This window comes from Leopardus geoffroyi, chromosome B1, assembly GCF_018350155.1.
Source record: "Leopardus geoffroyi isolate Oge1 chromosome B1, O.geoffroyi_Oge1_pat1.0, whole genome shotgun sequence".
Classification (NCBI taxonomy): domain Eukaryota; kingdom Metazoa; phylum Chordata; class Mammalia; order Carnivora; family Felidae; genus Leopardus; species Leopardus geoffroyi.
In genome coordinates, this window is record NC_059327.1 from 41,687,283 (window position 1) to 41,700,994 (window position 13,712).

General features: G+C 38.8%; 1 protein-coding gene across 2 annotated transcripts in view; it reads left to right on the forward strand.

Moving 5' to 3' along the window:
• The window catches only part of ZMAT4 (zinc finger matrin-type 4), a 348,843-nt gene that overhangs the window by 206,891 nt on the left and 128,240 nt on the right, over positions 1–13,712 (forward strand). For both annotated transcript variants that reach the window (XM_045459673.1, XM_045459684.1), the window contains exon 5: positions 10,723–10,950. In XM_045459673.1, coding sequence (XP_045315629.1) covers positions 10,723–10,950 — 228 coding nt within the window. The remainder of the gene's footprint in view (positions 1–10,722; positions 10,951–13,712) is intronic.

The following is a 13,712-nucleotide window of genomic DNA, read 5'->3' on the forward strand; positions in this document are numbered from 1 at the left end:
GAGGGCAGCCTCTGTGTCTGCCTGGTAGAACTGATGTCAGTGTGGGACATGGGAAAACATGGAGTAGGAATTAGGAGATCTGGCTTACAGTCTTTGTTTTCTCTATGGCCAGGATGTCTAGGAACTAACTTTTATCAAGCAGGCACAACAAAGACATGAGTTTGAACCATTACCCCATCTTATTTTAGGAAGTATTCTCACTATAGTTAAAGTAACTCCATCCTGAGTTGCCATGTGAATCTAGTTTAATTTTATTTCAAAACTTTTATTCTCTTTATATCTGTTGCCCCTTATGATTTTTTTTTTTGAATAAATAGGCTTCTGAATGAGTGCAACTTAATATACTTGTTCTGTGAGTTAATTAAAAGTATTTCTATTCCAGGGGCGCCTGGGTGGCGCAGTCGGTTAAGCGTCCGACTTCAGCCAGGTCACGATCTCGCGGTCAGTGAGTTCGAGCCCCGCGTCGGGCTCTGGGCTGATGGCTCAGAGCCTGGAGCCTGTTTCCGATTCTGTGTCTCCCTCTCTCTCTGCCCCTCCCCCGTTCTTGCTCTGTCTCTCTCTGTCCCAAAAATAAATAAACGTTGAAAAAAAAAAAGTATTTCTATTCCAGATTTCAAGTTGCATGAGGGCTGGGGTGGTGTTGTATATTAATGTGGAACCTGATGCCAATGCAGAGTAGGATGAATGAAACATGAAAATACAGATGCCTTGTAAGATTGAAGTGAAAGTGAGGCCCATGCCAGATGCTGTCCCTCCAGACTGATGCTTCCCAACCCTGTCTACACACTAGAAGCACCTGCAAAGCTTTAAAACCAGCTGTTGCCAGCCCCACCCTCAGGGATTCTAATATAATTGGACTGGGGTGGGGCCTAGAGTCCATAAGCGTTCAATGTCTTACAGGTGGTTCTAACCCTTACCAGACTGAGAAACACTGATCCTAACCCAGGGCTTTCCAAATTTAGTTTGCTTATCAGTCATCTTAAGCTCTCCTAAATGTGGATTCTCATCTAGTGGTCCAGGGTGGGACTTGAGATTTGCATCTCCAATAAGCTGCCAGGTGATGTTGATGATCTTGGTCTGTGGAGCACTCTTGGGATTGCAAGTTTTAAGCAGCATCACCTTCATTAGCTGTTAATGGCACCCTTGTTCTAAAAATTCTTCAATAGAAATCATTTACATTCTCTCTCATGCACTCCCTTTTAACTGTGTCTGCATGGCAACAATGAAGTATTCAATTTGTGGTCAAGCCATAGTTAAATGAATGATTATGGATGATACATCTAAATAATTCGGGCTCTAGCTTGGCCTCTATTCCCCCAGGGACTAAATTAAGCTAATGATTTTCTAACATTGATTTGCAAAGTCTTATCTAGCCTAAAACCTCTTCTTTATTTGCAATCATCCCCTGCCCACCAACTTCATTGCTCAATATCTGAAGCAGTGGTATAAGGCAATGGTCTTTAAATTTGTAGGGATTGGAGGACCTTCTTGCTTTAGCATTTGATGTTCTGGATTCTCTTGATCCAAGTGTTGGGAATACCTAACATGAGAGAGGAGAGTGTCTCCATCTGTCTCAGAAGACCTCAAGAAGTTCTAGGGTTGCTTCGAAGTCTGATAGAGCTGACTTAGAATAGCATCAAACCTTCAGATGTAGCAGTTACCAGTTTTCCAATAAAAGTACTTTATTTCTAGATTAAATCCAAAGAAATACATGCAAAATATATGCATAGCTAATATTCATATTCAGTTAGTTTTAAATATGAAGTAGAGGCAATTTTCTTAACTTGCAAACTGTGGATTTTTAAGGACAATTCGACTTTTAGGGATATATGCTTAAGGTCGCTCAGCACAGAGGTGAAGTGGAGAAACCTGATTGGGGGAAGCATGCTGGTTGGGGGTGAAAAATAGATACACACATTCTCTTCAGGGAACAATATCAGTACTGACTTCTCTGAAATTATTCCTAAGGGTTCAGCTTCCTTCAGCCCACACCAAAAGGCTATCCTCTCTCTGTGTCTACCTCTGAACTTAGCCTGTACTTTATCTGTGCTGTGTTTCTGGCACCAGTCGCTTTTCTCATCTTTGAATCCTCCATAAATATTCATAGGACATAAGAAATGATCCAGGAAGCTGGCTCTCTAGTTGCATAGCTGATGCTGGTGGATAAGTAAATCATTCCCATCCGTGAGCACAGGGTATGGATTAAGGGAAGCCGGGGATGGTGGCAGTGGAATGAAAGAATAGGAGCTAGGACCCGTCCTCAGGGTTCAGCTCACCAGTCTCCAGCCTCTGGCAACACTGCCTGGGATCTGGGTGATGCCCTCCAGCTCCCCGCTCTAAGATGGCATCTGCTGGCACAGGCATAGGGGTGCCAGTGAGTCAATGAGTCCCCATCAAGGAAACCCACTCTGCCCTCTGGGACTCTGCCTCTTGTCTCAGGTTCATGAGGAAAGACATTTTCAGCAGTGCCCACTTAGCAGGTCATTGATTCTTGTAAGCAATAAGCAAAGTATGTAGTAGGGTGATGTCATAACTCCTAGTATCCAAACAATAAGTATTTGTGTCGTAATAACTCTGCCAGCATGTATTGAAGGAAAATTTAATATTTGCATTTCATCCTTAAATAATCACATTCAGTAATGGGTGCATTTGCCTGTTGGACACAGCATAGCTTCTCAAACCTTTAGATTAGATTGGACATTGTTAACCTTTGTGTTTTGCTCTTCACAGGTTGGCTAGATAGATTGGAGGTGGACAGCAGTCTCCAAAAATCCAGGTTCACAGGAATATGAACTCATTCAGAGGGTGGTAGCATCCAATGTTGAGACTGTGAACTTCCTCAGGAGAGTGGTTGCCATGGTGTCTAATGGATATCTCTATGCTTTTCTTAGAATTTTAAATAATCCTATGGTTTTCCTATATGTTGACTGCATCATCCAAGGGCACCTCTGCACAGAGTTTGGGAACTGTGGCCATAACCAAAGATTTTGACACTGAACTCAGAAAAAGCAAAGCACCTTTACTGAATGGTGTCTAAGTCTAAATGCTGTGAATGCATTATACCTACAATGAGACAGGTGTTTTTAAGATCAGTCTGGACTGGAAGGATGCCTTCCTACTAGCAGAATTTCCTAAAGTAAAATTCCTTTTCTCACACAGGTAGCTTTATGGGAATAAACTGCTGCCCTTATTCAACAAGGGTTTATTTAACACACACTATGTGCCCTACCTGTTTCTGGGTACCTGGGGTACAGTGGCAGACAAAACAGATAAAGATCCTGCCCTCATGGAGCCTACAGTCTATCCCCCTGTTTTCAACACAGAAGAATGTGGTGTATCGCAGACTTAGGATTCTTTTGTCAAACAACATGAGAAAATTATAAAAGGACTTTCACCTCCTCTAAAGTTCTGTTTAATGGCTTATTTTCAAAGATTAGGTTTCTGTAGGAAACAGGCATACTTAAGATATTTAGAACCCAATCAGTGACTGCAACTAGAGGGAATTATTCTATATTAATGAAAATCAATGATCTATGAATACTATAATAATGAAGACTCATAATATATGAATGTAGTGTGGATGAGGAAGCAGTTCCTGCTAATAGGCTGATTATAATTAGAGTTTTGATATAAAATTGAATTGGAATAATGGTTGTGAAAAGCCATCCTCGCCTTTATTTCTTCTCAGGAAATGTTTATTGGCACGTATTTTGGAATATGAAATGTTTTATAGTGTTCTTTAATTTCATCCATGGCATACAAGAAATGGCACATGGCTTTTCCTATCTTGCAGCCTTGGATAGAGGAACTCACTTCCAAACACATATGCAAAGGAAGAGAGTTGCTTCATTTTATCTAAGTAATGAGAGTGATTTTGGGGATCTGCTATACAGTGGGAAAACGGCTTTTCCCTGTATCTTTTGGAGAAATACGAGAAGCTGGGGCCTTTACATCATATTCTGACTGAGCCAGCTTTCTCCCAACCTGTTTTCCTCCAAATCAACGATAAATTAATAAATAAATCACCACAAATAAAATCTTCTGCAATTTAAGACCTGGTTATGGTGCCACACGTCCCCTAAGCAGTGTTTTCTCCACTTTGCACTAAAACAAGTTAGCATGAAATGTGGCCTATATGTAAGTTGTAAAATAAAAATGTTTTCCCTCTGCATCAAGGAGTGTATATCCACCAGTATAAAACAAATCACCGTAATCTGCAACTGACAAATAACCATTCCTAAGATCTTGATTTATAGCCTTCTAGTCTTTATATAGTTTTAAATATGTGGGTGTGTATAATTTAATAAGTAATTTGGTTTACACCCTACATATAAACACATCTTTGATTTACATTATATCCTAAGCATTTCTCCAGGTCACTAAATATTAATTTTTTTTCTAAAATGTGTTTTTGATTGCTGCATTGTATTTCAGAATGTAGATGCCCACAATTTATGTAATCTCTCCCCAAATACGAATATCTCACTTGTTTTTAACCCTGTAAAGTTTAACAAAATCATTCAATATTTAAAATTAGCTATCAAGAGTCATCTAGGAAAAAGTGAAAATCTACCCAGGTGATTGTGCCTGAAATTAACTAGTCCTTTTCTTCTTTTATTGATCATGTTGGTTGAGCATGTACCATCTAGACAAGAGGCCCTGTCCTCTGGGAGGGATGCATAGAGAGATACGCTTTGAGCCTTGCCTTTGCCTCGTTTGCAGGAATTGAGGCATTTACCTGCAGAAGAGACTGGAAGACTGAGTTGTCCATCCACACTGACAGCTGTCTCCTCAGCCAGGCTGCTGAAAGGCCTAGGCACATTTAACTGTCAATAGCATTTGCAAAAACAAAACACTCTCCCTCCCCCCACCCCACCCCCCGCCCTCAAACAGTGATACTTGCTGGAGGATTCCTACTGTTATTAATTTGATTTAGGGTGGGACAAAAAGAGAAAAAGGAAAGGCAGATGATCATAGGCACTGGGAATTGGAAAAAATTGTTTTAGGGAAAATGCATATTTCCAAATAATCCCTTCTGAGAACAGATGTTGAAGCCCAGGAAAAGTCTTCTGACTGTTTATTTGGCCTATTGCTACCTCAGCATCATTGGAAACTAGTTGGCATTAAACTATGGTGCTGGTCTTTGACTCAAAAGATCTGGCCTTTGCCTTTGTCTTTGCCACTTATTAATTAGAGGACCCTGTGATAGCTGACTTATCTCCCTGAACTTAAAGCTACCTCATTGGTCAAACAGGATTTGGGGGCAGCTTAAAGAAGAAAATACATGGAACAGACAGAATGGAATAAACTGCATAATGTCAAACAAACCTGAAGAATTAGTATTATGGATAAGGACACCTTAGGTGAGAAAGCCACATACTTTGGAAGAAGTAAATTCCAGAAAATATTTCAATAGCCTCCAAGTCCTTTGTGAGGATGGACTAAGTTTTGTTAGTCCTAAAGCCTAGAAAGCATCAGGAATGAATGAAAGAGGTAGAAAGGAAACGACAGGGGAGGAAGGAAGAGGAGAGTAACGGAGGAGAGAGAGAAGGGGATGCCAATGAAAGCTGCACATTTGGGGGTTGAAGAGCACCCTGTGCAGTGACCCAGAAGGCAGACAGGCAGGTAAGAATACCATTGCCTGCTGACTGTGTTATCCCCTTTTCTGGCTAAGGATACCCACATGGTGATCTGACAAGTAAAGCTTTGAGATCTATTGATAAATTCTGTTTGGTTGGTTGAGAAAGCACCTGCTCTAATCTCCCAAGCAGTTATTTCCAAAATTTTTACTAATTGCTTTCTCCTATATGATGTGAAATCAGGCGTGACCCCAGAAGCTAGAATGACGAACTCATTCCTGTTTGCCTGGAATCGTCCCTGTTTTAGCACTGGGAGTCCCACGTCCTGGGAACCTTCTCAGTTCCTGGCAAACTGGGATGGTTGGTATCATGCCAGAAACTTGGAGTGAGGGTTTAGATGCCGTGTTAAATGAATCCAAGTAAATGGCTTCCTGTTTAAAAGTAAAATTTCCAGGATGATGTGCATAATTTGAACTCTCTAAAATGTACAGAAATAGGCCACCTTGGCAAACAGACAGAAGTTGGTTACAATACTAACTTCCGTTATATCCAATTGAAACCAAAAGACAGAGGAAGACTGGGCTGTGTGTCTCCACTTTGACAGGTTGCCTTTCTATAATTTAGGCTTCGCCTCCCCACCCCCACTCAGAATCTTGCCAGTGATTCTCTAATACTTATATTTATATTGACTGGTACAACACTCAAGCCCTAAATGACACAATTTAGAAGAGATAAGAAAACTCTTGGTCACCAGTACTTTATTCACTTCTAATACAAAGAGGATCCATCCATCCATTCATTTATTTAGCAAAAGGCATGGGATATACATTGCACGAGTGCCACCAGGCAAGGTGCCGACTTATGGAGAGTCTGGTCGTATACAATGTTACGTTACAGAGTGAGGAGGTGTGCTGAGAGAGGTGCACACAGGGTGCTTTGAAAATACTTTTGTCCTTAGATCAACTGTGGTTATTCTACCAGGATAAAAGCAAACATAGGAGAGAGATAGTATTCCAAACTATTACTCAGGACAACTTAGCCAACAGTCTGCAAATAGCTACTGAGAACTTGCTCTTTGACAAACATTATGCAAGACATAAAGGGGGTATTGAAAATGGCTTTCATGTCTGGTGATTCTTAGAAATCAAGTTTTGGAGACTGAGTTGTTTCAATTGTCTCAAGCATTAGAACAAGTTGAGTTTATTTTAGTTACTCTGAACTGGCTACAGATCCTGATCTTCTGTTCAAAATACTGGGGGCTGAATGTGTTATGAGAGTAAGACTTTAACTTTGTAATTAGGTCCATATACTATATATTATGTTTTAGCAGATCTAAGCACTCTATACTTAGAGACATTAATCATTCTATTGCAACATGTATGTATGTTTATATAAGTGATTATATATATCATATATCGTGTGTATTTATTTTTAAATTTACATTTATATTATATATATAAATATATAAATTTATATGAAAATATATATTTATATAAAGATGACAAATAACCTCTTCTGAATTCTTGTCATGTTTTAATAAAAAATGAATCATGGAGAAAAATTTGAACTTTAGAGGTTTTTTATTTTTTCTGAGTAGAAACAAGGGACTACAGACCTGTATTGGAGAATACGGCACACACCAAAGTGTCCATTATTGATATATAAGTGTTATGATCTAATTTCCCTTAGCCATGCACACACACGAGCGTGCACGCAAAACTGAGATTATAAGGTGCTATTTAAGAAATGTCCAATGAATTGTGTGGTTAGTAAGTGCTTTGAGTTTAGAGAAGGGAGAGCCACTTACTTGGGTTTCCAAGGCCTCACAGAGCAGAGGGAACCGAACAGCACCCTGCAAGGCAGTGGTTAGCCAGGAGGAGAGGAATGGTGGCCCAGGCTTGGGGGACTGCCAAAGTTAGGCGGTGCTGTGTCTCAGCAGCTCAATGTATATATGAGTTTCTGCTTGGGACAAGGGATCAGAATTGTTATTTAATTTTTGTAATATAAATGTATAACATTAGCTGCTATTTTGGAGAAACTTTTATATCTTGGCGAAATGGAGAAATTGATTAGGGGTTTAAAAAATGCCAAGTAATTATTATTTCCTTCTGCCTCATAGATAAAGATGTGGCATTTCAGTTACTGCCTACAAAATAATTGGCTTTATTGCTGTGGGATGTAGTATGTGACTTTCTTTTATGTGAAGATCTAGGAAGACTATTGTGTAGTCACTTTCAAACAAAATCTGGCAATATTTGTGTTAGTGATTCTCAACATTGGCTGTACTTTGGAAGCATGGATCAAGGTGGTGTGGGAAGAGGGCATGAAAGCCTCCTGCTTCCTGGCTCCTACCCAGAGATTCAGATATAATTGAACAGAATTGGTCTGGGGAACAGTCCGGACACAGAGATTTTTAAAGCTCCTGCTGAGTCTAATACTCGCCCAAGGTTGAAAACTACTGGTTTTGATGAATGAACTGTTGGTTTTAAGTTGTACATAGAGGAGGTGAAGTCAGTATTTAGCTACATATTTTTGCAATTAGAATAAAAACATAAAGCATGAAATTTAAATAAAAATGAACAATACATCAACTAAAGTGTTTTGTTATAAACATGTTTTCAAGCCAAACCATAATCTTTACCCTATTTTGTATTCATTTTATTAGAATAACATACTTTTGCCAAAGAACTATGGGTGTTATGGTCCATGCTCACACATAGATTTAGCATTATGATCTGGAAACTGCTCTCTTCCCATATAACCTCGCTATTTGGCATTCAGTCAAAGCCATAAAAGAGAAAGAGCAAGCTTGTACAATTTTGTTCCATCCCCACACTATGGGCTTTAAAGAGATGGTGACCCTGAATTTTAACCTTGTGGAAACCAGAGACATCAGAGATTTGCCAAAGGTGACACAGCTCAGGAGGTGATGGAATCCAATCCAACCTTGATTTCTGACTTTGATCCCACATGGTTTCCACTCTCTCACGCTGCTGCCTTTTCTTGCCTTTACAGGAAATATAAACTGGGTTGCGATTGGTGAGGACAGTTGGTAATAGGAGCATAAGAAAAATTAAACTTTGCAGCAGTACACCAGGTAGTGGAATTATTAAGGAGGAGAAGCTATAATACAGATGCAGCGTTAACCTACTTTCTTGTGTGAGAGATAAGATTATCTTATTTGATGGATATTCTGTTGTGCATCACTCCTGCTGGAAAGTGGTATAAGAGGTATCAATAGATAAAATTGGCTCAGATGTTTTTTTAGGGCCCAGTTTAGAGAAAAGTGAGTTATGCTTCAAGAATCAATGTTCATTCTGATCGCAAGCATTTGATATGTTTTCCTTGCCATAAAAAAAAAAAAAAACCAATAGATAGATATAAATCCTCAGAAATTGATAGGGTTGCAGGAAACTTTGGGAGCGAGATCCAATTTCCTTCTGAAAAGTGTGTAGAAGTCCTTTTACATACAGGTCAACTGAGTATTTGTAGCTTTTATTATCATTTCTAAGTCACAACAGAATGATACTGGGTAACAGCTGGTGTGGTATGGTCCACTTTTCAGCTTTATTTTCACATGGTGATTGATATATGACTGATCTGGTAATGAGGCCTTTAAGAGACATACTATTTCTCTAAGTCCCTATAGAAATAATACAATTAAGTTTCATCCAAGCTAGCTAAAACTTCCCCATCTGGTGAAATCTCTGGGTTGAGAAGAAAATACTTTTTCAAGATATTGCCACAATACAGTCATTCCTTGAATCAAAATGTTATTTAGCAAGTATTTACTTGCATGTTTGTTATTTAATCTGAAAAAAAAAAAGCCCACACGAAACTGATTTGAAAGGTTGGGGAGCTGATTAAGTATTACTTACTATTGAGGTTCCAGATTTTAGCTTTTCTTTGGAATGGCCCTAATGTTCTTGGTTTTTCCAAGTCTACTCTACATTACAGGGGCAAAGAATGAACAGAAGGTACTGCTATATTGCATTATGACTAATGGGGCATATGAGAATTTAAATTTCTTTTTCTTCTGTAAAATATTTGGATTAGAACCTTTTTCCAAATTTCAATTAAATCCTATGTAAAACAAAGATGACTGAGGCCTAGAAAAGTATCTAAATTTGCTTATTATAAAATTGCTTATTAAGAAGTATAAAAAAAGTCTTTAGAGGTATTGTGAGGAACATTGGCCTTGGAAATTAAGGATTTGATTTGGAGTCTTGCCTTCCCATAACTAGAAATGTCACTGTCAGTAAATCATGTGGCTTGTGCGAGGTCCATCAGGTGAGAAATGGGATAGTAATTCAAGTCATAGCTATTGGGAAGATGAAAGCACATTGTATGTTGTAATACAGAAGAAAGTTATTTTTACTTTCTGTTGGTAAACTCCTTCAAGTTAGGTTCTTTTTTTTAATTTCTGGACCAAAAATAACTGAAGGCTCACAATGGAATGTGTTAATAGCTAGGGCTGTGCAATCTCAAGTGATATTATGCCTTTTCAGTTTAGATAAAGCAACATCTGCTCTATAGTGTTTGTCTTTTGGTCTTTTAAAACAATATTATACTTTCAACATCAATTTTAGCAGGTATAGATTGAAAATAACCCATCACAGTAAACAGAAGAAACTGACAATAAAATGAGCACGATTTTGTCAATTGGTACAGTCCTTGTAACTGAAAAAGATCTACTTCTATCACTTGGGCAAGTCCTTTATGTATTGGTTATTTCTAGTTATAGCACACACATGTCGAATTCATTCATTCAAAATCTTTGAAGCCATAACTGTTCAACGTTTCTTCCAAGTTTTGGCTTCGATTTAATGGATCCCTCCCTTACCTCCAAGAGTTTATTTTTGAACATCTTTCTTTCTTCATAAGGGATGGTCTTCTGAACGGTCAGATTTAAGCATAACAACGTGAGAAATCTGATCTTAATAAATTAGGAATTTTCGGTTGTATCCCAGCTTCAAAAATGAAGGCTGGCAAAGATCATTTTCCTGCTTTCAGTAAACTCTGGATTTCGAGCTCTAGAATGAACATGAGACCCTTCCCCCTTCAGATATTGAAGACATGGGTACTCGTACTCAGTAATGGACTAACCTGGCCTGTGTGTCCCTCTGGTTGTTTTCCTTCACAGCAACACCCCTGAACTCACTGAAGCCTCCGAGGGTGGACACTGCTCCCGTGGTCACATCTCCCTATCAAAGAAGAGATTCAGACAGATACTGTGGGCTCTGTGCAGCCTGGTTTAACAATCCTCTGATGGCCCAGCAACATTATGATGGCAAGAAACACAAAAAGAACGCAGCAAGAGTTGCTCTATTAGAACAGCTTGGGACAACTCTGGATATGGGGGAACTAAGAGGTAAGAGAAACTCCTTCAATTTCTGCCACAGAACTGGGCTTTTGCAAATTGCATTGATTTTCGCATTGCATTGTGTTTTCGCAAATTGCATTGATTTCTAAGGAAAAATCTAGGCTCATCTAAAAGGAATAGAAGGCAAAGGAAATGAGTAGAAAACTAGCTTAACTTTTGTAATCTCTTTCGTTTCAAAGTCTTTGTTATTTCCATATTTTTATTGACTGTTTTTCAGATTGAAGCCAACCATATATGAACCAGATTTTCTTCTGCTGCTTTATCTTTAACTCTTTTTGCTAATGACTGCTTTTGTAGATGAGCCGTGTGAGAGAAGATGCTAAAAAGGCCAAATAACATTATCTTATTAACTATTGTGTTTTATGAATCCAACCCAAACAAAGCAACCTGTTGACTCTATTTCATAGCTTAAAATAAGCCCAAGTTCCTTTAATAGAAATATCTAGGAAGCTGAGGTAAGACAGTTCTACGTGCCACCATATGGCCAATACCCAGCTTCCCCACTGCACTTTGGCAGATGTTTTCTCAAGTGATGGAAAATATGCAACATTTGAAATTCACATAGGGTTTCACAGAAGCTGCTGAGTGGAGCCTTGGGAACCACAGGATGAGGATCATTCCTGCGGGTTCTTTAGGAAGACAGTTACCAATTCATGGCACTTAATACATATCATCAACAACTATTTAAGCATTTTTGATCACCTAACATTTTTTATCAATTGATGTTGGCAGTGTAGAGGTAGGACAGAATCACATACAATACTTTTTTCTGAGACAATACATTTTCTCAGAAAAATAATTTTGCAAAGGGTGCTATTAATACTGTACTCCAAGTACTGTACTGTAATACTGCTATATGGGTTAGGTGAACATTGATGGGCTGGCCAAGAATCATTGTTCCTAATAGCTCTAAAAACAAAATTTTCAGTTCAATTTTGAGAATTTTGAGAATGCAATCTGCGTTTAATCTGGGTTCTTTTTGTGGAACCTACAGTTCTCTCCCTAACTGGGCTATGAGCCTCCAAGAGAGATCACTGTAGTCAGGAAATGCCCTGGTACAATTCCAGAGCAGATAAGTAGTGGGACTGAAGATCACGCTGTGTGAGCATAAAGAGGGCTGAGGGCGGGTCACTTCTGATTTTGTTGGTTGAGGAAGACTTCACCCAGGAAAGGGATTTGAGTGGGAAGTGGAAATGTGGGTAGAATTGCAGCAGGCTTTCCATGTGAGCAGATACCTATATGTATAGGCAAAGAGACAGAAAAACATAAGCTGTAGCTGGCAAATAAACACGTCATCATGGAAGGATCCTCTAATGCTGTATAGATTTAGGATTGGAGGTCCATTAGTACATCTATAGAGCTTGATTAGAGATGGATTTTTCCAAGATATGTAATTAAGAATGACAAACAAGAACAAACATGAAAAACACTTTATGTGGGGTGTGTTTTTAGCTATAGAAAAACAACATGGGGCTTCGTGTTTCAGAATGTTGGATAATTTCATCTCAGAGGCTTTTGAATTGTTGGTGTGCTATTGCCTTTTTGGGGGGGATTTCTTGTATCCTCAGTCTATGTCTTGTTAAAAAAATACAGAAAGAGTCTCTTCATAGCTGAAGGCCTTCCCGAAACTCGCTGTTACTGGCAGATAACAAGTTGGCTCAGTGACTCCTTCACAGCAGGGCACTGAAGGAGAAAAATAGGGCTTTATTTATGTTTTGTGCCAGATATTATGACTTGTAGAAGAATTATTTCTAGAGCACATTCTTCTTGTCTATTTTGAATTATCAGTGCTGCATCTTTTATGTACAACCACATCTTAATGACTTGGGCGTCTGAATTCTGTAACATTTGAGCAGCTTGTCTTTTATACAGAAGACAAAAAGGGCTGCTCTTTGACTTGATAACTCACTGTGACTATGACTCAGTAGCACATGAGAGGAGATTAGCTTTGAATACAGTGTCCTTGAAACGAACCTTTCCACCCACCCCAGGTGACATCTTGATACATGTTTATTCAGACGTTAAATATTGCAAAAGCTTGAAGAATAAAGCATTTATGATAAACCATCACTTTTAAACACATGCATGCACACATGCACACACTCCAAACCCCTATTTCTGGAATACTGCCAACGCACTATCAATCAATTACTAAGGACAAAGCTACTAATTAGTAAATATAGGTATACCCATAGCTTTTTTAAAAGTGGTGTGATACAGCTAGCACACAATATGGCAGTGTTTCAAGCTTTCTCTCTTTCGTAGAACTTCTCAGTTTTTAAAACACTACAACATTGACTTATTTATTAGGGTTTTCCTGATTTTCTGTCTTCCTCCCTACTCCTATAGATTGTTAGCAACTTGAAAGCAGGCATTTATGTCTGTTTTGCTCAGTGATGTGTTCAAAATGCCTGGAATAATGACAGACACTTAGTAGGTTTGCAATCATTGCTGAATAAATAGAGGTAGCAAAAACTTTAAAAATCACCTAAAAGCCTACATTCTTAATCATTTTTACTTCTTTTTTAAAATGGGTTTTTAATTTATTTTGAGAAAGAGAATGCAAGAGAGCAGGGGAGGGGTGGAGAGAGAGAAAAAAAGAGATAGATAGATAGATAGATAGATGATAGATAGATAGAAGAGTGAGAATCACAAGCAGTCCCCACACTGTCAGCACAGAGCCCAATGTGGGGCTTGAACTCAAGAACTGCAAGGTTGTGACCTGAACCTAAATCAAGAATCAGATCTTA